Raw genomic sequence first — 23,835 nt, forward strand, 5'->3', positions numbered from 1 at the left:
GAAGACCAACGGAGGGGCAGCCGTGCCACTCTCCCGGAAAGAGCTGAGGAGAGCCCCAGATGAAGGATCACTCAGCAGCCGCGGAGCAGCCGGGGGGGGTTGCGGTGACGTGCCCGTGAGCTCTGCCGGGAACCAGCTGTGCCAGAGTGACCGAGCCCCAGGCCGAGAGGCCAAGGGCACCCTACCCCTGAAGGGGCCCGAGCGACCCCCAGGCTCCAGGCCCCGACAAGAAGCAGCCACCAGGAGTGAGCCGGTGCGTACTGGGACGCCCACCCCCGGACACAAAGAACCACCAATGCACCGATGTCTGAGGGCGTAATAGAGTTTATTGAAGAAACTTTAGACCTTTTATTTCAAGAAATTCATCAGCCAGAGTATATCTATACACCACAGTCATGTATAAATAGCACAGACATCCACTGACAATTCAAAGCTGATCAGAACAAACAGACCTTGACTTTTTTTTTTTCCACCAGACGTTCTAATTTCCATAAGTGGACGTGAAGTGTTGCTCTCTTGTATCTTGTGAACACATATAAGTAACGATGCCATTTGTGTCTTTTTTTAAAAGAACTCTCCTAACATCAACTATAACAGCTCTGCAAAAGGTACATAAGCCAAAATATGAACCAGCTCAGAAGTAAAGTCGTTTTGAATCACCCTCTGTCATGGCCATTTAGTCTAAGAGCTCTGAGGGTCATTTACACATTCAGCAGTGGCTATAGTTTGCTTTCAGCCCTCGACCCCAGCAGCAGCAGCAGAACTATGAAGTATTCACCACACTTCCTGAGCCAGCATTTTTCAAGCAATTTCATCAGAAACTTTTCTTCTATTGTATAAACAGCAAAGCTTTGCTGATCTGTACCTTTTGGAGATGGAAGTCCCTCCGCAGAGAGACCAGCCCCCGTTTTTCTGCCTTCTCCTACCCATTTCACTCATATACACATTTACACAACACAAGCAAAAGACAGCTCCCCGCCTATCCCACTGGTCCGGGAACGGGTCACGGAGGTCAGACTTCCTAGACCAGACTGCTCCCAGACACGATGGCGGAGCTCAGTGTCACTCCACCTTACACCGTGTCAGCATGAAGTGACAGAGCAGACAAGACAGCCTCCTCCGACCTGCTCTCGCTCCTACACTAACTCCCTATTGGTTGTGCAGGCGTGGGATGCTGAGTGTGAGCTGGAATGAAAGGGGGAGCAGGGGTCTGCAAGAGACAATGGCTGGGGCAGAAGGCCAAGGAAACCGGGAGACGCACCCGCTGGCCTAAGTTCCTGTCCTGTCTGATCAGAGACATTTCAGATCTGTTCCTACTGCCCGCCATCGACCCTAATGTGACACAGATCACTGTCAGGGTTAAAGGTCACGCAATCTGCATCCCCCTGCTGACTGACATACATACGACCATAAAAGAAGCGCGCACTGGTTCAGCAGGTTCACGAGAGTAACAGGACAAAACAGCAGAAAATATGCTTTCATGCATATTAAAAACATAATTGTTTGTTTGCAAATTCCCCTACAAGCATACCAAATCAAAGCCAGACCATAAATAAAAGGACTAATCCCTTTCCACCCTTTGCTTTTGTCTCTGCTGACCCAGAGAGCTGTCAGCAGAGGAGAAAGGCCATCAAACACGCCCACTGAGAAAGCTGACACGGACCAGTAACCGTGACCCAGGTCTGGGGACAATGAACTGGTCAGAGGGAGGCTGAGAGGGAGACAGGGATGCAGTGGAAGCTAAGGTGAATCACACACAAAGAGGAAAAAGAAAAGTGACCCAGTTTGAGTGTCGAGGCAGTCGGAAGAAGAAGAACAATGGAAGAAGTCGAGACAAAAGGCAGGAAGTAAAATTAATAGTAGAGCGGAACACCTTACATTTACAGGGATCGAATAGATCTACCTGACCACTGATAATGCAGCCACCAAAGTCATGAATCTATTTCGATAATGCAAATAACAACATTAATAAATACTGCATCCTCTCTTTGCAGTATTTGCTCTTTCTTGCCATAACTACTCCACTGCAAAATCGAAGGGAAGCTTTCTCTTTAAAGGAGCAATGGAAAACATGGCAAGGTTAAGGCCAGACAAAAGAAAGAAAGGAAGAGGGAACAAGGAGGAAGAGGGGTAATGTTGGATGGAGACAGCAGGAAGACAGAAAGGGCAAAAGACAGAACAGAGAGCGGATTAGAGGAGTGTCATGGCCCTGAGTTCACCATGCATCTCGACCCAATATCCTCTGCTCTCACCAAAGATAATAGAACGAAAGCAAGGGAAACCACGGGAGGGAAGGGAAAGACACAAACACAACAAGCAGATGTGTCGTCTGGCGTGCGCTTAAATTAATCCTCCTGCCTCACCCTGCTTTCTCCCTTTTATCAGTCAGAACAAAAGGACCTGCTTGTGCTTCTGGTCCAGACAACAGAGGTGGCTGGACGGTAAATTCAAGTCCTTGCTGAGAGATGAGACTAGGAAGGGTGGGGGAAATAGGGGATTTGGGGAGATGGGTAGGAGGCATGGGTGAGCGTGTGTCTACGTGCCAGGTCAGCCAGGGTCTTATGGCAGAGGGATGATGGGAGATGAGAGAGAAACAGTGAAGGTTGGGGGGTTTGGGAAGCTGGCTGCCCAGGGACTATGGGGAGAAGAGAATCAAACACTGGCTCTCACAGAGACTCTGCTAAGCCTGTGAGTGTTTCTGAGGTGGAAGAAGAGACAGAGAGAGAGAGACGTAAAGAAAGACAAGAGGAGGCGCAGAGAAAGGCAGAGATGCAAACGGGCATGTATCTTTTAAACTCAACTTTTCACATTTTTTCCAAATGAGGATATTCTACTTCGTATTATTCATTATTGAGGTAATAGTGGCATTGCAATTAAAATAAGTTCTTCTAACTCACAGACTTAATGGGGTGTTCCTTACGATCTAGAAAAGGGTGAACTTAAGCTAACCAGGAGATCCAGGGATTTCACGACTCCAAATAAAGTGGGCATTAGGTGTAATAACTTAAAAGCAGACATTGCAGACAATATTTTAGCTCAAACTTGCTCAGCATTATGTACTGACAAAAACAAAGCCATAAATAAGACTGTCAGAAACAAAGAAGTCTTTAGCCCGATCACAATCACAGCAACTCTTGGTATACTGTAGTGCGCAAAAGGCTTGAGGCACCACGCCTTTATATTTTGTTTTGAAAATTGAATATAGGAAATTGCAGCTATGATTTATTGAAACATGAATACAATATTTGCTTTGGCCACCTTTATTCTTCACACAGTCTAAACTCTCTTAGGCAGCATTCTTGTCATTTCTTTAAGTAGTCTTTAGAAAAAAGTTCTTCAGGCTTCTTGAAGTACATTCAAAGCTCTTCTTTGGATGTTGGGTGTCTTTTGTTCGATTCTCTGTCAAGACGATTCCACACTGCTTCAATAATGTTGAAGTCCAGGCTCTGAGGAGGCCAATCCATGGCTGATACTGTTCTACTGGGCGTTTTTCTAGCTTGGTATGCTTTTACTGCATTGGCCGTGTGTTTGGGATCATTGTAACGCTGACTGAAGTCGATGCTTTCCCTGGTATTGCGTGGTGGATCAAAATCTGATGGTACTTTTCTGTGTTAATCATTTTTGACAAGATCTCCAACACCACCGGCTGAAATGTAGCCCCAAACCATGCGTCCACAGCCTCCACGGTGTTTCTGGATGGAGGAGGGTCTATGGTTTGAACAAAAAATTTAAACCTGGGTTACTCACTCTGTAGGACCTGTTACCACTGATTTTAAGTCCAGTTCTTGTGTAATTTGGCATATCTCAGCCTTTTCTGCCTGTTCCCCTTCCTTAATTATGGCTTCTTGACAGCCATCCTTCCATTGAGACTATTTTTAATGAACAGCATTTTCGGTGAACAGCAGATGGATCAACTGAAGTGCCATGTCTCAGGTCCTGTGTCGGGTCGTCTGCTGCACATCGTTTTTTAGGTCTGCCACTTCTTTTGGGGTTTTTTTGCCCTCTACTTGTCCAGTTTCCTTAAAGTTTTTAAAGACACGTGGAAGTCCGTGCCAAATTTTCAGCTAATAGCTCTTTGGGAATCACCTTGTTGGTGCAAAAATACTGTTTTATGCCTGTCAAACTGTGTTATCTTTGGCATTTTTCATAGATTCAGCTAAAGAAACAGGAACAAATTATGTGTTTTTGTGACAGGCTGCTAGTAACAAAGCGCCTAAAGACACTATTTAAAATTGGTTCTTTGCCAAGTTGTCTGTTATGTGCAGACAAAATATTGCTTCATCCTTTGAGTTCGGTACTTTTCTTGAGCTTGAATGATTCATAGGTCAGCGTTAAGGGGCTTAAACAAAAAACATTCCTCTGAAATTAGTCAGGTACAAGGACTGAACTAAAAATGAGTGAAAAAGCAGCCAAAGTCTAAAGAAAACCTTTAAAAAAGACCATCAGAAAGCCTACTGCTCAAAATTACTTAGAAAGAGAAAAAGAAAAAAGATACAAGAACATACAGCTCCCTGGAAGCAGATATAAAGTAATGATGTCTCAAAACTTTTACAAGTACAAAACAGGAAAGCGTCTCCATACACATAAGCAGCCTCAGAAAAATCTTTTCTTAAGGAAAACTGCAGGAAATAAAAAGCCACAAGCGAGTCTGAGGAGCCTGCAGTGTAAAATTCATTTGTCCTCACATATGACTAACAGAAAAAAAAAGATCTCCAAATATTTTGTGTGCTGGAATTTCCACTGCATGCTTGTTTCCTGCTAAAACTATGACTTAAGTAATGAGGTACGTGATCAAAGAGAAAACATTTTTCTTGCTCTCTTTCAAGTGTTTGATACTCGTATGATACTACTCAGTCAAAACTCATAAATTACTGAGGTGTTACACCCTATTCAGCCCTAGTGAGCACTCACAGTTTCATTCTGGTGAGATATTAATCTCTCCACTAGAAAATGTGGAAAATAACAGATGACAAGTTGACAAACAGCACATCAAACATGTCTCATCAGACATAAAAGATGAATAGTGAAAATAAGGCTGCAAACAGTGACATTTAAACACTAAAAAACTATGTTGGCCTTTTCTTTCTATGTTGAATATTTTCTTCTCAGTCTGCTTATAATGGACATCATGAATCCTCTCAACGCGAAACCACCCTTTTTTTTTCTTTTTTTTGCCTCACACTGAACAATCGCCACATAGGAACACTGTAAAAGAAAGCTAGTCTTGATTGGTCCCTGTGAGACGAGCTCAGTAAACCCCTTCCTGGGGACTACTGGCCCCAAACCCCTTCACAGGATTAGGGTGTGACCTGCAGAAAGGCAGCAGATGAGCAGGGATGGACACACACTGAGCTGCAAAGCCAAAGGAGTCTTGGCAACAGAACATCTAAGCCTTGGAAAAGAAAAAAAAAAGGCCACACCACAAGCCAATATTTCTGTGTCCAATTACCTAGCTGTGTTTTCTCCTGTTTGTAAGGAGGAGGCCTCATATGCCACCTGTTTTGTACCCGGTTTTTGGGGGGCATTTTATGCCTTCATTACTGAGCTGACAGCCAAGAAATGGTTGGAAATGAGAGGATTTAGAGATTGTGGAGGACATAACGAAGGTTCTCAACAGGACTCAAATCATGGATGTTGCAGTTCATGGCTGGCACCTTAAATCCCTTTTTTTCCCTCTTCTCACGAAGGAGGGAGGGGTTGCGCTCTCTGACGACACCCAGAGCACCGAAAAAAGTCAGGAAAACTACCAGCTGACAGTAAGAAAGTTACACTCTGCTCAGAACAGCTGACTTTTAATGTTGATAGTTTGTGTATACTCTCTGATGCAGTGTGTGCTGATGGACTCATGCAACTTTCACAAAAACCACAGTTTGACTGCAAGGGCAAACTGTTACCATAACGATGGAGTTTGCAGAACTTTTTTGCAATAAAATGAAAAATCGTTCTTAAAGGTACATAATGATGTGTCCTCCAGTATCTGCATATAAACTATTTGCATTTGGTCTAATACCCAACTTTAAAACATGCAAGCAGACTCAACTTCTTTCCTCTGGAAAATAAAGTCAGGACACAACCAGACACCAACAAGGACTAAAAAGAAGCTTTCATCTGTTGTTAGAGGAAAACTTTGATCAAAGTTATTTCTCCTCATCCATCTCTGACTATCCCGGCCACTCATAAATCATCTTCACTGTGCCAACTGTCAGGCTCGGTCCCTTAGCTGTAAAAAGCTGATTCACCCGCACACGCTCCCGGTGATCTCGACTCTGCTGCCTCTGCACGAAAGACAGAACTAAAAAAAATAAAAAAATAAAACAATCATTCCTCTTTTTGGTTCCAAGCAAGAGTGGTAAATAATCTAAAACGGCTTTGAATATTATTATTATTATCCTAATTAGTTTAATTGAATTACTGTCATAAAAAAAAAATCAAGAGTTGCATGCCAGCCAGAGTGATTGAATGATGATTTCCAATGAAAGATGTTTGGCCTACACTGTAAATTATCACTTCTCTTTGTAAACTGGCATGCGTGCACCCACAGAGCCCAAGTTAAAGGCTAGTTGACATGAATGAGACAAACCTTTTTAGCCTCTAACTCCCTTGTGGACTAGAGTCATAAAATTATTTGCTTGGCTGCACTGAGTTCTGCCAGAACGTATCTGCAATGCTAATAAACTCCATCGACACTGGCAGGTAATAGCATGCTACTGTAACTTTTCTACATCAGCTCAGCACAGCTCAATCAGCCCCCGCCAGAGGCCTCCTCTCTACGAGTCCCCGCGGCTCAGAATCAGCAACTTTCAATCTCGGTGTGTTAGCACGCAAGAAGACGCAACTGTACATTTGGGATTGGTGGTGAGACAAGCAGACCGCACGGCGTGAGAGCGAGAGATCGACAGCGCCCACACTTACACACACTTACAGTCGCACATACAAACACACACACATATACCGTCTAATATCAGCTAGGTCCCTGACTCCCTTTAAGAGACCGGAGAGTCGAAGAGGGGGAAATAAATACTCTGCTTTATTACTAGGAGAAAGACAGAGAGGAGAGAGGAGGGGAGGAGGGGGAAAGTAAAACAGAGAGGCAGAATGAGACTGCACACACACACACACACACACACACACACACACACTGAGAGCTATGACTGGCTCTACCTGATCTTGCTGAATCCCATATACAGTAGCAGTGGAGAACTCTTTATTTCTCCAACTCAGCACACCTCCCTCACCCCGTCCTCTCATATACTGTCAACTGACCAAGTAGACAGAGAGCCGCTGCACACAACATAATACTCTACAAAAATACGGTAACATAATATTCAACAGCCCATTATTCGGCTTTGCCGTCTCTCACATTATGAGGTAAAGACCTGTTTCATCACACAGGATGAAGCAGTAGAGTGTAAAAGGCTGCCAAGAACAGAATCAGTATTTGACATTTACAAGTTTGCTCTGAACTTTTAATTAGCTGGATTTTAATCGCACAGTGGCAGGATACTGCGCTTGCCATTGGGGAGTCGCTTCACTTTAAGGGTTCTCGAGGTTTTTAATGACTGGGCGCCACTTTAGGGACGGTTATTAGAGTTTTGCAACCATTACTGAGGTGACTGATGCATTTGCTGATATTCCTAGGAAAGTTAAGTCAGCAATGATGGCTACAATAGCAGGGCTGGCTAATTGGTGGCTAATTGAATTAATGCTAGATTTGCTAGACTGCTAGAAAGCTAGACTCTTTTGTTTACTTCACTACTTTGCCATAGTAGCCAACAACCAGTGGATGAATGACAGGTGTGATACGTGTTTTGCCACGTTTTTTCCTCAATTGAAAGAATTCCAACGGTTCCTGAAAGCAGCAGCTCTGTACTTTTCAGTGCTATTAGAGTCATTACGGTAAACCCAGGCACGATGTCACAGCAGCCCCACAAAGATGAAGGTTGGTTGAGAATGAGTGAGTGTGATGGAGCTAGACAGAAAACAGACCTTTTATCAGGCATTCGTGTTATTATTTATCTTTTATTTTATTCTTTTATTTTTGCTGTTTGCCATGATGTTTTCTGTGCTATTTGCAGGGATTTGGATCTGGTGCAGAAAATGAAGTAAAGGATTTAGTGAAATATGGCAAGGTAAAAGCAAGGATTGCATGATCCTCTGCTCCTTTTAACATCTCTCAGTTTCTTTTACCATGTGTTATAGATAAAATAAATACGGACACAAAAATATGCAAATAAGGAGGCGCACTGCTGCCTACTTCCTAACACAGCCAGTACAACAACTGAAACAGACAGAAACAGTACAGCGTACAGTTTCACTTGATTTACTCAAAATAAAATATGTATAAAAAAAACTGAGGAAAGATAACTGATGTTACATTGAAGAAGTTACATTAAAAATATAATAATCCAAATATAAATATCATATATTTCTGCTATTCTCCCACCACTTTCCTTTATATATAACCAAAGTGATTAACCTCAGTATTTCTTCTAGAAAAGCTGTCAGGATCTTTAACAGAAGGGTGCATGAAAGTAAATGAATATGGTGGGATTCTTATCATATTCCTTTGATGAACCCCTTTAGGAAGCGAGGCTTCCTTTACCTAGTGCTATTCTGAAAATTTCCCCAAGTCCCGGAAGACCCTCTACAGTCAACATGGGCGTCCCCTGGCACATTCCTCCATTGTCCCACAAAGGGAGATCTTTGAAAGGGTATATGCAGTCTGCCTGCTTCTGTGTGTGTGGCGTCTCCAGTTGTGGTAACCCCACACTTCTCTGGCATAGCTCCAAGAGACATGGGAACACAGCAAAGGATTATTCCACGAGGAGAGGGAGTTAAAGTGGAAGAGGAAGAGATCAATAGAGGAAGGTACAGTAAAGGAGGTAGAGCAAAGAGTTTCCTGACTGCCATTAGCCTGTACGGCACAGACACAGTCAAAGGAGAGCAATCAGTTTAGGATTACTGTTTTTTTTTTATATCAATATAGTTCACTTAAGGCTAGAGGATAAAAACAAAAGCAGAAAGAGTGAGAGCTCTGTGATACTGTTAAACTTTACAGCGCAGACTCTTTCTACTATGACTAAAAAGCCAAAACTGAAGGTAATGTGAAGGTCAACAACAATTCCTGTTTGGCATCTTAAATCTCTGAACGAAATTACATTCTTTGGCTGAAAAATATTTTTAACTAATCCTCTTGTTAAATTCAGCCCAGCAGTTCCTCCACACTCCTGCTTCAGCTCCGCCGTGCACACCTACAGCCATTATCCACCTTTTTTACAGCAGATATTCTGACTTTGTAGGGAAGGCAGGGGTGGCATTAATAACATTAACAATGGCTCAGTTCCATTAACTGCACTAATAGGCCACTTCAGTGAGCCAACATGCAAAAATATGAATTATATTAGAAACTGGCTAATATAAAGTGTCATTTTCCAAGAAATTATAGGAGTGATACACCAAAATATGCTTTAGTTAATTACATTTCACCAGAGCGCTGACTAAAAATTAAAAAAAATACCAGTTGCCACCAGTATTACCAGTCACCCTCCTGGGTGACACACCTATGGTATCAAAATCCCACATTAGCTCATTCTCGAGGTATCACATTCACAAAGTTTCCAGAAAACTTCATCTCTGACCTTGACCTTCAGGTGAAAACATGAATTTTTATCAGAATATAAGCAAAGGTTTTTGTATTTTTTCTAAGATTGCACATTTAACCATATTTTAACCTCAATCGTGATTTGGGCTTCCCGCAATTGAATGAAAATGATCGAGCAATGCTGGAAATCAGAATAATGAAGATCAAGAAAAGCAGCGTAATGGATGCTAATGTGAATCATTCAACGTCAAGTCTGTGCAGCATATGCATCCATCTTCAAGCTCACAAAGGCCCGCTGACTGTGACTTTGTGAAAACGATACACTGGACAAAAGACACGTTATCACCTCGCAAAATTATTCTTCCAAAAGGACAATAACTGTGTTGTATGCAAAATGTTGCACACACCACAGTTATTTTTGAAAAAGAGAGATGGATCTCAGAGCAGTCGAGTACTTCGCTACAAGCTTCAATCACATCCACATTCATCCAGCACAACGTAAAACTGAAGCAATAACCTGTTGATTTAATTATGCATTAAGTTTTTTTATCTATATATAAACACTGAATTATAATATATATGTATATATTTTTTCTTCTTCTTAAACAAGGTGAATAAGGAGGATCAGTTTTATTTCGCTGCAAAAATCTGTGCATCGGCAGGAACCATGGCAACCTCTTACTCATTCTCTCACCTTAACACATGGACAGACTGACTTCTACTCATTCACTTGTCTTCCAACCAGGCTCAGTTTTCCTCTCCTCTACCGCCCACCACAGTGACCTTCACCTGTCACACAGACTTCATATTTACAGCCACTACGGCCCATCTGCCTGCACTCAGCCCCAACTGTCAATCAGCGGCAAGCCGCCTCCACCCTCTGACAATCCATCATAGGCCAAAAGCACCAGACCACAACATCCGGTATAAACACCGACATCAACAACCAAGTGATCCAGCACATGATGGCCGGATGCTACTTTTGACAAACTGACAAACGTGTTCAAAGTTAAGGAATTGATCAGTGGTTTATACACACTTCATTTTACAGAAGCCAACGATGTTTCCCTTAAGTTTTGATTTTAGCTTTTAATAAGCTTGTCTGTGCTGTGTGTGCAATAACGGAGCCTCCATGTGCACAACTGTCTACATGCATCATCAAACAGGATTAAGAAATGAAAATATATTTAACATGAGCTTCCACCAGAGAACAGAACATTACACAAGATAATTTCAGCCGACTACTGAGGAGCAGTTTCTGTATAATCAAAAAGAACTAATGAAAACAGTCAGCTTCTGAACACTGCATACCACCCGTTGTCTACAGTTTCATTAAATGCAGCTTAAAGTGTCTTTTTCTTTTTTAATTATAAAAGTGGAAATTGAACACCCACACCTTCAGCAGTTCTTTGCCTTTGAACACTTTGTCTAAAAGGATGCGGCGTCTTCCAATTATGTGCGTTCACTTCTGATTAGTCATTATGTTAGGCCAGTCCCGGTATAGAAAGGTCAGACGCAAATTCATTTTGAGCAGAGACACAAGTGAACACACCTATGTTCCTAGTAATAGCTCATATTTCCATTTCCATCCCTTCACCACTGTCTAAAAATGTGGGGCAAAAGCTCCAGGTAGCACCCCACGCTCACACCCCCAACCCCGCCAAGTAATAGTGCCCGGGTAGAGGGCCACTGGATTCAGCATTCTGAATCTCAATGACAACCAGACATCCACAGGGATTTATCTAAATGCAAATCAGCTGCCGTCACTCAACAACACACGCATAATTTACTTTGTATGTCCTAAAATACATGAGGCAGAAGTGTACAGCCAGCCAGCCGGGCAGCCCATCAGCTCTGCCTTCTCTGGAGTGCACTCATTTTCACCAAATTCACTTTTAATTGAGAGCTAATTGAACCAAGGCAAATTCACGCTGGAGGTAGAACGGAGAGGAGCAGAGGAGTGTAGCAAAGGGAGATAAATAAAGAGGAGGGAAAAGAAGAGGTAAAGCGGGATTTAGAGTGGCAGGTGACAATAAAATCTGCTGCTTGTGTCACTCTCACTCTCAAAGGACAGAAGCACTTTGACAAGGAAAAAAGGGTGAAAGGCAGGAAGAAATATGAGGAAGAAATAGGGTAGAATCTGTCACACACTTAATTTGTTTCCCAGCAGGAAAAAAAAGAAGAGAAAAGTTTCCAATAACAGGAAAAGCTCTGTGGATATTCTGACGACGGAGTACTCGTAAGGCAAAAACTGCTTCTCAAAATTGTGTTTTCACTAGAGGCGCAACTACAGAAGTCAAACTCTGTAACTCTGTTCACCTCAGTCACCAGTGCTTCCCAGTTACAAAGCTGACATTAAGCAATATACAAGGATGTCTACAGAGCACCAAGGCCCTGTGACCTGTAATGTAAATCATGGTGTAAAGTGATCTATGTTCCAAAGGTTATCTGGGGTCTTGACGATGGGAAAACAACCTCCCTGATGCTGCTCGATGCTTTCTCCACTTCTACACAGCTGTTAATTAGCCAAGCTAAGTGCACCATTAATCGATTGTTTGTCTCTATGCTATATCTCATAACACTGTTGCACTCTGGCAATGGCAGGAGAAGAAATGTGAGGTTCAAGAAGTCACACTTTTCCGCTGGTGAAATACTGGTGCCGGGGAGACAGGAAGCAGAGAGTAACAGAGCCTTCGCAAACACAGGAGTGGGAGGCAGTCTGATTGGACTGAAAAGACTTTAACAATATTGAAATCGATTGCATAAACACTCTGAGCAAGTGGAAAAAGAGTTGAGAGCAAAAAAAACCACATTTGTTATGTGCTTAAATCAAGAACTTTAACAAAGCCACAACCTTATCAGCAAAAGAAACGCACATGACATTTTCTGAAGCGCAAAACAAGGGTTCCTATGAAGTTCACAAGTCTAAAGAGACAAGAGTGGAACATTTTTAAGTCAAAGAAAAATAAGAGTGAAGGTAGAAGTAAACAGAGAGCGAAAGAAGCTCCCACTGGTGCAACAAAACATGGCAAGCAATAAAGACACGACATAGTGCTTTTTGTTCAGGCACTTTCTTAGACCGTAGACAGACGCACACACACACACACACACACACAAAAGTGGAAACAAAAGGAATTCACTACAATGAACATCAAGTAGAATCTCAACAGGTGGCAAGCATGCCGCTCAAGTGACAGCTATTTAAAACCTGCTTAGCTGTTAAGCTGACTGAATCACTAACAGGCGTAGTCATACGGTGCAGACTCGGGAGAAAATGCACGTCAAGACTGTGAAATTGAGACGCAACATGGGACGAATATTTGTATATTAATTTTTCAATCACCCACAGTTTGGTACTTCCATTTGGATTCACTTAGAAGAAGACAGGGTTCAAACAGAGAAGACTGATTAAGACAGAAGTTTGAAAAATGTCAACAATTTCTAGGGGAGCTGCTTCAGTCATTTCTGGAAACCTGCAAGTCTTTGATTTCTACTGACACCGATGATACAGAAACAAATAAGTATCACATAGCAAGTAGTTGCTTGTTGCAGTTATATTTTTTTAGACTATATAAAAGAAAAAGTACTTTGAGGATAAGTGCTTTCTGACAGTTGTTTAGGCCCATTTAACAGCAATCCACCAATTCTGATATTTTATAAACTATAAAGGACACTTGAGAGCTCTTTAAAAAAAACAAAACAACAACAAAAAGTTTCACGGGACGGGGGTATTTCCTGTCAAACCAACACTTCTGAAAGTCCATCACAAGAGGGAGCCCACCAGTTAAAAACTGGTCAAGTGTTACCATAGTGACAGCAAAGCCTGTACTTTGTGAGTCGAGTCAAAGATAAGTCCAAAGAGTCGAGTCCAAATAACTGCCTTGTATCTGCTTTTCCTCATCGCTTTTCCTTGACCTTATGGAAAGCATCATGAGGGCAAGGTGCGAAGAAGAATTTGATGGTCTGCTGCGTTTCACGTCACCACGTGTTCTTAGCGTGTTGTTTCGTGTAGGTCATATAAACGAGAACCACCGGTGAAGCATTTCATTCCTAAAGCTGAAATTTTAAAGAAAAGAGAACATGTATCCAGTACAAAGAAATAAATCTTTTTTTTCCTGGTGGAGAGATGATTGTGTGCAACTCAGTGTTTCCTCCACCTTTTTGAGGATTTCTATGACCGAAGAAAAATTCCCTTCATCCATAACTTATCCCAGCTGACCCGCAGTAAAAATTAATTCATGATATTCCTAAAGGCTGGCAATATAACAATGAATATTACCGATACTAACCGAACAACAGCAAACCTTAAATGCACTTTGATCATAAAGTTGATTTAGAAAGCTTATATAAATCTGCTTTCTTCATGCAAGGCAACACCTCGACAAGAGGCAGATTTTATTACAGCAGCGTAATGTTCAGAGTTCAGCTGTGGGTTCAACAGCCTGATGCTGAAAATTCAAAACATATCAGCATGTTATGGAAAGGAGGGTGCGGCGCTATTAATTATGGGATAGAATTTTCATAAAGGATGGTCTAGCTTGTCCTATGCTAAAGGAGGCAAGAAAGGAAGCACTGAAGTACCTTTCATTAATATTTAGAGAACTCAAACAGCTCTTATTACAAATACTTTTAGGTAACCCTCCCCCCAAAAAATTAAAAATTAAGTTTATTTGTCTGGTACCAACTCGCAGCAACAGTCACCTCAAGGTGCTTCATACTGGAAATTAAAAACCCAATATTTGAAAGAAAACACAAACAATTAGACCATCCCCCAGAAGTAAGCACCCTGTGACAGCGGGGACGACGAACTCCCCCTTAACAGGAAGAAACCTTTGGCAGAACCAGGCTCAGGGAGGGGCTGCAATCTGCCACGCCCAGTTGGGATGTTGGTGGAAAGAAAAGACAAAAAAGGAGAGCAGAGAGAGACAAGGACAAAGCACAAACTATGAGCGAAAGAACACAAAATTTAATGATAAGCAGTAAACTTAATGACATGCAATAGAGTGAAGAAGAAACGCTCCGTGCATTATGGGAGGTAGCCTGCGCTTATAGTAGTATACCCAAGGAATCGTTGATCCAGCCCCAACTATAAACTTTATCAAAAAGGAATACTTTTAGGTCTTCAGGTACCTGAAATGTGCTAGTGTATGTGCCCCCTTCCTTCTTATTGTGGTCCAAGCCATTTAAGTACATTTGTCTATTAAGTCAAGAGCTACGCAAACAGATACAAAGGAAAAGTGGCTGTACAGGTTGATGGTTTGTTTGATTTTTTTTCCTGATGTCAGATTTCTACAGCAATACAAACTCCAAGCCTCCAGACATGCCTTTTAGAGACTAACATTAGAAATGTAAAACAAATTAAATAAAAAAGGATTCTAATGTATTTCAGCCAGCATTCCTTAGCCAGGTTGTCCTTGAAAAGATGGACGAGCTGCAGTGAAACAGAAGCTAACATAAAGCTGTATGTGAGAGATGGACAGAAAAATTATGAGAAGACAGAGGGAAGCACTGTGCAGCGAGCAAATAGAGACGGAGCAGGCAGTGGAGAGGAAAAAAAATCATTTTCAAAGAGCAGTGACAGCACAATAGAGGAACAAAGAAATGTACAAGAGTGGACGTACTTTAGAAGCTGAGACCGGTGGACCGAAAACAGACAAACAGAAACTGTACAGGTGAGGGAATCCCAATTACAGCGTGACCTCGTTAACCCCAGAGGCTCGTTAGAGTCTTGTTAGAGCAGCATTCTCCAGGCCCATCTTCTGTCACACCTTCATTAAGTCCATCGACCCACTGTGCTTATTAAACACATTCATTACCCCAAGTATTGAACCGCTGCCGCGATCACCGGCCCCAAATGCATCACAGCGGGAGGTAAAGGAAGACGCTTGGTGGAGGGTGAGATAGTAGATGAGGGGGGAGGAGGATGGATCATGCACATAAATAGACAGATAAACCACAACATCTATAAATGGTCCTACGGATGGCTTTGTGCTTCCTATCACTAATGAAGTCAGCATTTAGAGCGAGTTTGGTCTCTTAAAGACAGACGGCAGCAGGAGAGGGCAACAGAGGGGAAGTGCAATTGAGAGGGAGCGCATGCCTTGTTTGAGAGGAGAGTGAGGAGATAAGTAAGAGGACCACACGCGTGCACGGAGGGTACAAAGTTTGAAATAAGGCAGGTAGACTTTGTCCAAGTCTCTGCTGTGCTACACATCTGTCTTTTCTCCATAAACAGGACAGAAGCGAATCCCAGGGGAGGGCTATTCATCACGATGCACACACAAACTAGTTCACAGGCTAAAGACGAGGCCTCCGTCCCGACGTCGGGCTCTGGCTTTAAATGATGACATCATTTCTGCCCTTCTCAAACAAAAGGAAAACTCATCATCGGAGAGAAGGAGAGAGGGGAGGAAGAGAGAGAGTGCAAAGAGATTAAGAAGAGTAAAGGCATGAGCGAGGTGTCGGAAAGGGCCATGAATCATAGTGACATCCCTGGCTGGGTGTCAGAAGCTGCTGCTGTCTGGGGCTGGATAAACAGAGGGCCTCTAAAGCAATGCTCTTTAAACACCGGCCAGGTCAAAGCCCAGTGCTGGCCCTCTGGAAAACTGAAACGGGTGCCAATTTTACTGATGGTCAAAAACTTACCGGCTGCAGTGTTGCCATAACCTTTCCAACTTGCTGCTGCCCGTTAAGGCCAGATCGACCACCAAAAAATACATCTGTGAGTTACCACAGTTTGACTTTCACACAGGTCACCAAGTAGCTAGACTGAAGTAAAACTGAAAGTTAATATAATTAAACTAACGATAAAATGCATTTCACTTAGAGGAAAAAGACTCTTCATTCGCTCTACGGTGATAAAACTTTGTTTTCGTTGACAGATGATTTTGGTCGTGCTCATATTATAGCACTCATCTTCATCCAACATAAGTATTCCTTTTTCAGATTCATCTTTGAAAAAAGAAAAAGTGTCAGCTTTTAAAATCTTACAACATTGAGTTATTAGCCTAGGGGCAGGACAAATTTTTCACAGCCTGAGCACTCACCACCCAGTAACAAAATAAAAAATGAAATTAAATGCGGGTTTCATCTCAGCTTTAGCCCCCGCCTCCGACTGCAGTCCGTCCATGTGCTCAGCCAGAGTAAGCAAAGGAGAGAAAATGAATCGAAATGGAAGTCAGACCCGCATTAACATTCTTCAGTGCTTTTTCTGGTACTCCAGTAGCTGCGGGCGAATGCTTGATAACGTCATGGAGATGAGCGCTGCTACAACATCTCCACTACTTGGAGATTATGTATTACCACTGCAAAGGCCATTCAGAGTTTCTCGCTACAGGTGAGAAAATGCTTATTTTCATTTCAATAAAATTCAAATGCTGACATGAATTATGTGACATCGGAAAGGACGCGAAGGCCACAAAAACTCATCAGCCATTCTACACACGCATCCTCGTGCAGGAAAATATTACAGCCTCACTACCAACAGGTTACGCGACATGATTCTCCTCCAAATCAGACTCTCGGTAAATGACTTCTCAGGAGTAGGTAAACAGAAAATGTGTGTGAATTTAATACTTTTTGAGATGTTCAAGTTTCTAAAAACACCTTTTTGTTTTTTGGTTTGTTTTTTTATGTGCAGTCTTAAGTACTAGAGGAAAATAAACTCACTCGCTGCTCATTCACTGTCGTATTACTGCTCTTATCCAGTCCTACTACACCCTCTGCAGTTGAAAACCAGGCAAATCAAACAAGATCAAACTGGTTTCTCTGCAACCGTCTACCGTGCACTTGTGAGGGCAGTTTGCAAGCTCTGTAAGAGATACAGGTTCATTCTTTTATTTTATTTTTAAAGAGATGACATTCTCATAAACTGAAGTAAAAGGCAACCAATGAAATGAGTGTAGGACTTTGACCATGAGCTAATTTGCTGCCCTTGTCACTGATAGGTTTTTGAGGCAACATAGACTAAGATAAAACAAAGTCAAGCAATACAGTCAGTACAAGGAGCTATAATGATTTAAACAGGACAAATTAGAGCAACAAATTAAAACAACAGTTTATAACAAAGCCAGAGTTTTGCCTTAATAATAACCTGCCTTAATAGAAACACATTCAAAAACTGTTAATGTTTTCATTGCTGATGTGTTCAAAACCCTTTATTTAAAACAAATGAGCATAAGTTAAAGCTCTGTGTTGGCACGCCTTGGAACACACTTTCATTTTCTTTTTAAAAAGGTATATAAGCTAACATAAAAGTGAAGTAAAATGTAAGAATCATTTTGATTCTTGCTCCTGCTGGTAAAAACTCATTTACTTCCATCGTTACATCAATGTAGACATTACTAGCACAGGTTAGCTGCCCTGCCCAAACAAATATCTGATTCATAGCCGGTGTCATTTTTTGGCATTCTGTCACTGTTCAGCAGTATAAAGTCAGCTGTGCGGCCCGTCCCACTTCTCCATTATAATGTGAGTCATTCACTTGACTTTGTTTTCTTTCCACAAGGTTAATACTTTTAACATTTCCATGAGCCACTCGAGGAATCCAAGAGAGCATCCTGCCACACCGAAGTGTTTTTCGTCTTTTTTACAAAGTAATTTAGACTGTGTTATTGATAGACTGTGGGACACACACACACACACACACACAAAAGAATGTTGATCCTGACTCTTTACCGCAGTAACTAATATTGAAAAGAAAACATGGCAGCAAGGTGAAATATCGCTTTGGAGGAAAGTTCACAGACTCGCATTTTGAAAAACGCTTTCACTTTCTTCTTTTCAAAACTTGTTTTGTTCTTGGGCAGACAGCAGAGAGAACATATCGACGAAGTCTGCGTCTGAGTGCAGCCGGCTGTTCGAGTTAAAGTCAGTGCTCATTAATGCATCTGATTACGCTTTAGGCAAAGGCCGAACGGCAAAAAAAAGCCGCACGCACATACAGAGCCGTCTTTGTGGGGACACAGATCAATACAAATGCACTTCAAAAGAGGAAAGAGGAAGATGTGCGAGGGAGAGGAATCCGCTGTTAACATAGGCCACATGATGAGAATGTAAACAATAATAATAATAATAATGAGAAGAAGTGTATAAATCACAGTTTATTTCCTTACAATAAACAAGCCTCTTAGCTTCTTCCAAATGAGTCTGCAACTTTCAATTATTTATAGTGTTTTATTGTTTCTACTATTGATCATTTACCAATTTGTCTGTTCTTCAGATGATTTGTGCTGATCATTTTTTCATTTTGTCAGCTGCTGTTTTCCAACGTTTAAACAACAAGCTCAACACAAATATTCGGTTTATCGTTGAGTTTATGGAAACCATGTTACTGATGAAAATACATCACTTTTATCTTTGAGGTGTGAAAAAAAAGGCAAAGCCAAGTTTTGAAAAGACTTGAAATTTTCCATTGCTTATGTCAAAGTTGTTGAAAATCCCAGTAAAACGAGGACTCGGGAAATAAAATATAACATTAAGGAAAAAATGTGTTGACTTAGGTGGTCGTAGGTGTGACGATGAGAATGAACTGATGTCTTTCTCTTTGTGTTTGCGCCCTTCACCCTCAACAGCTGGGACAGGCTCCAGCCGCTATCCCAGATTGTCAACCTTTAGTTGAAAAAGTGGATGGACGGACAAACATTGTAATGCAAAAACAACAACACAATAAAAATAATTACTATCAGCATCTGCTATCAGAAAACATTGGCATGTTTCAGGATCCTAAAGCATGGAAACTCTGAGTGGGAGCAGTCCTACCCCCACCTCCCAATCTGATGGACATAATCCAGTGCTATTAGCAACTAAACTGACTTAATACATTCGACAACATCTGACATTCAACATCCTGAAAAGTCTAAATGGCCATCTACAAAGACTGGAGGGGATTGCGGAGATGGACACCACATTGTTTATGCATGTGTAATGCTGTGTTTATGCGCCTGGTCAGAGTGGTTCTATTTATCTCTAATCACAGTCAAATATGTGGAAGAAAAAAGTTTCCAAAGGAGACTCCAGTGCAGATGGCAGCTATTCAAGTCACCCACCGCTCCCGAGTGTATGTGTGTCACTGCCACCATCTGAAATATTCCTCTGTGTTTTTGTGCGATGTGTGTTGGTTCATGTCAAAAGGTCTATCCCATAATAACTGACAGCTATCATTATCACTTCCTTTCTCTCCCTCTAATCCAGCTAATTAAATCTGCTAATGTCAATATACATTTTAATCTGCAATCATGTTTGATTGGACCTGTGGAGCCTCACTGTCAGTCCTCCTGCCAGCGAAAACCCAACTACTGACAAGCTTGACAGCCAGCCAATCAGAACGGGAGATGAGCCCTCCTCCACTGACCTATAGCCAGGAAACACCATTCACACTGACAGTTCATCTTTTTCTAGTGTTTCACAAAGTCCCACAGACAAATACATCTCTTCCTTCCCAAATATCCACAAGAGAGGGCTAAAAAAAAAAAAGCTGTCAAAAAACGAAAAAGGGGAGGAGAAAAAAAAAACAAGGGAGAGAAGCTCTGATTGTACATGCAGAGTGGTAATTACAACTAAATTGAGGGCACATGGTAATCTATGTTAGGTCATCTCTAATTCCACTTACATTTCCACATTTTGGACTAATTAAAACCGTTAATAATCAGAGCCTGTGCGCGTAAGCGAGAGGGGGGAGAGGGAAAGCGGGAAAGAGGGAGAGAGAGTGCATTTTCAGACGCGGCATCTTTGAGATGAGCCAGAGGAAGAATGTCCCGTCACACTGCAGGAAAATTAAGTGCACACGCTTTGATTTTAACAAGACACGAGAGCAGATAACGTTTTGGGGGGGGTTTCCGTTTAAAGACACGGGAAAAAAGAGAGTGAGGAAAAGTGCTTCTCCAGCGAAAATGTTTCCAGATTATAACGTGTTAAACTTTCAGGGCTGCCTCTCCCCCCCCTACGGCAAACTGGAGCGAGTCTGGGAAAAGGGGAATTTGCTATTCTCCCAGCCTTTGCCCTTCGAGGTGCTGAAAGAGAACAGAATATGAATGGGAAGCGAGCGAGAAAACACTTCAGAAGATGAAAACAAGCCTTGAAAGCCAACTGCTGCAATAATACCAACTCCGGCATAAATAGTGGATGAACGCCAATAAAGAATGCAGGGTGGATGTCAAAAGAAGAGGGGCACAGACACACCGCAGTCACCTGCTTTTCACACAACGCTCTCAGCCCAGGGTTATCCATAGCCCTGGGCTGATTTGGCCCCGAGTTAACAAGCAATGAAAGCGAAAGCTCCAGTTTGTCAACCGTAAACAAAATTTGGAGACACTACTGAGCGTAAAAGCCATCCTCGGGATTACATTAGCAACTTTAAACTGTCATTATCATAGGGAAGGGCACACTGCTTCGGCATGATAATCAGGGTATGAAATTACACATCTCCCCTTTTTTTTAAAAAAATTAAGAAAAATCTAACCAATGGCACAAAAGTGTCCAGATATTACTACCAAGATTTTGCAAAAAATACTGTGTACATTATAGCAATGTTACAACTACTGCTGCTAAACAAATAACATAAAAGAGTCCTTCAAGTTGCACAAGCCTATTCAGAGATGTTGCGCATCCCCCCCTGCAAAAAACGTCTTGAACCATCACCAGAGCTTGATATGGTCTTAACACAGAGAAAACGAACCCTTCAGCGTGGCAGTAAAACCACAATCATGGCAAAAAGGAAAGCAAGACAGAAAGGGAAAAAAATGTACGTGGGTGCACATGACAAAGAAAAAGTTAAGAGGGCGAGTGAACAGACCACACAGCAACATCCTGCAGCAATTTAATTATTCCATTTTGGAGGAGGAGGACGAGAAAGAGAGAAAAGATCAGAGTGAGTGAAAGGCTCATCCTCATCTGTGATTGATTAGGATAGACAGAAACTCACACCCACATTAACACACAACAGAAGCCAGCATGAGAAGAGAAGTTTTACAAAGTAGTCTTAAGAGGCTTTCACTACACTCCCATGATTTTTGCAATTTATAGCACACTAAAACCCCAAAAAGCCAATCTCAGCACTTTCCTGAATCAATTCATGTAGTGAAGACGGGCTGAGCCCACACAACATTTCTGCAAGAGTTCAGTCTTTCATTTTTTGTATAAACCTTTCAGGAAAGCCTTTTTCCAAGCGCCCTCAAACCTTTTAGTGTGTCCATGACTTGTAGACTTCAGTATGAAGCAAGATCTTTGGCGTACAACAGCTTGAGACACCTTTTATATTCTTTAGGGTTGAAGAAACTTCAAAAATCAAAAAATATATGCAATGTAATTATACATAAAGAGGCATCAATAAGTGTTTCTGCATATTTCTGACTCGCTTAAAGATTGCAATTCTAAACCATTTTACCACAGAACAACAAAATCAGTTTTCTTCATATCTGAGAGACTGGAGCAGAGACCCTTAGGTAGCCTTTAAGCTGTCAGAAAGAATAAGTGCTTTCTGGGTCGTCTTAACTCCTGGCAAAGTTAACGACAATTTTAGGCCAAGCAAGCAGAGCGACTAGACATAACAATTCCCATATAAGCTCAGCCCATTTCTCTCTGCCCTGATGACAGGAAGCTAAAATAACTTCAGCGCCTTCACGTCTGAAAAATGACCATCTGAAATTGATACTGGTCCTCTGAAACGTTATAAGAAGCAATATTAATCTCTCACCTAGTGGTAATCGCTAATTTCATATACTATTAAGATGATGAATGGGATTTTAACAAACTGAGCTGTTGTTAAAAACTTAAAGCAGACCAATCCATCAAGGTCACGATTATTCATGGCCTCCAAAGAAATAGTAGCGGGAAAAAGGTGAAACCATTAGTGAAACAAGAACGATGGAGATAGCAGGTGGATAGGCACAGACAAGCCAAATAATTTAAAAGATAAATATTTTTTAAAACATAAACATTAACAATACAGTTTAAGAAAAAACACATCTATACTGGTAGAATTACACAAATAATCATCTGACTATGAGGGGAAAGCAGCTGGAAGGCTGTTTGTAGTAATTAGAAAAAAGCGACATCTAGTGGTGGTTTAAGGTATGTCGCTTTATACTGCAGATGGTGTTTTTATAATAAGACAAGATGGCATCACAACAACTGAGCTTTCTAATGTCGCACTAAGTTAAAAAATTATATAAAACAAAATCAACTTTTATAGAGAATAGACCAAAAAGCGATTGAAAGGTTAGTTATCAAACATATAATGTGTGTATGTATCATGCACACTGATAAAGATATTTTCCCTTCTTTAAAGAATCTCTGATGAGATTACCATATAGCAACAAGACAGACACTTGCAGCAAACTTTCATTGTGCCCTGCTATTTGCAGATTTGAGCTGCATATTTAAAAAACACTACGATAAGGAGCACCTGCAAATGTTTGCCAGCCAAGCTTGAGTGAGAAAAGGAATATACTGAAGGACAGAAATGAATAAGTCTGTGTATCATTATAGATGGTGTCTAGCAAACCTTCAAGACATTGACGTACTTATTGGAAGAAGGCGTACTGAGTGGGCTATAATAATGCACGACTTCTTAGCCTTAACCAACAGTAAAAACTGACCATTTTGTTCTCTTGCAAGTAGAGTCTCTGCAGTTTAGGGCATCCTCTCGCCAAGGCCATGATGCCGTCATCTGAGATACCGTAGCACTGACCCAAGTGGATGTCTTTCAGCTCACTGCAGTGCTCCCCCAGCTGAGGTAAAAAATAAATAAATAAAACAAAACAAAACAGAGAAGTAAAGAAGATATTGCTCAAAATCTTCACTAAGCTGATATGACTGGTGTATGTGTTTGCTTTTTATTTAAACTAGGGGTTCATATCTACTGGATCTCGTTCGCAAACAATATGTACACAAATCTGCAAATAAACCAAGCGAAAGAACGCTCCAAACCCAAATCTGTGAGTGCCCATTATTTTCTTTCCTGAATTTGTTTGCACTCTACGATCCTCTGAACATGCATACGTGACGAAATGATGAAGGTTTGGCTGTCTTGAAAATGTAAACACACATTTTTAAACTTAATATTAATACTAATGCTGCTGATGACTATAAGTTTCTTTTTAGTGATTATTTTTTTCAAAACCGCTTAAGAACAAAAGCGCTCAGAATTTGAATAAAATACACAATAAACTCTGAGATTACAAGCCAAGAAAGGAAAACACCGAGTATAAAAAGGCACAGGTTTTAAGCTTTTTTTA

General features: G+C 41.5%; 1 protein-coding gene across 1 annotated transcript in view; it reads right to left on the minus strand.

Moving 5' to 3' along the window:
• fbxl17 (F-box and leucine-rich repeat protein 17) overlaps nt 1–23,835 on the minus strand; it is a 225,130-nt gene that overhangs the window by 197,149 nt on the left and 4,146 nt on the right. Inside the window, exon 6 of the mRNA XM_085475747.1 lies at nt 23,197–23,328. Within this exon, the coding sequence (XP_085331873.1) occupies nt 23,197–23,328 (132 nt within the window). The remainder of the gene's footprint in view (nt 1–23,196; nt 23,329–23,835) is intronic.

Source organism: Copadichromis virginalis, linkage group LG12, assembly GCF_057382275.1.
Source record: "Copadichromis virginalis isolate Kocher_CV1m ecotype Utaka linkage group LG12, C_Virginalis_male_GT1.1, whole genome shotgun sequence".
In the NCBI taxonomy this organism is placed as follows: Eukaryota; Metazoa; Chordata; class Actinopteri; order Cichliformes; family Cichlidae; genus Copadichromis; species Copadichromis virginalis.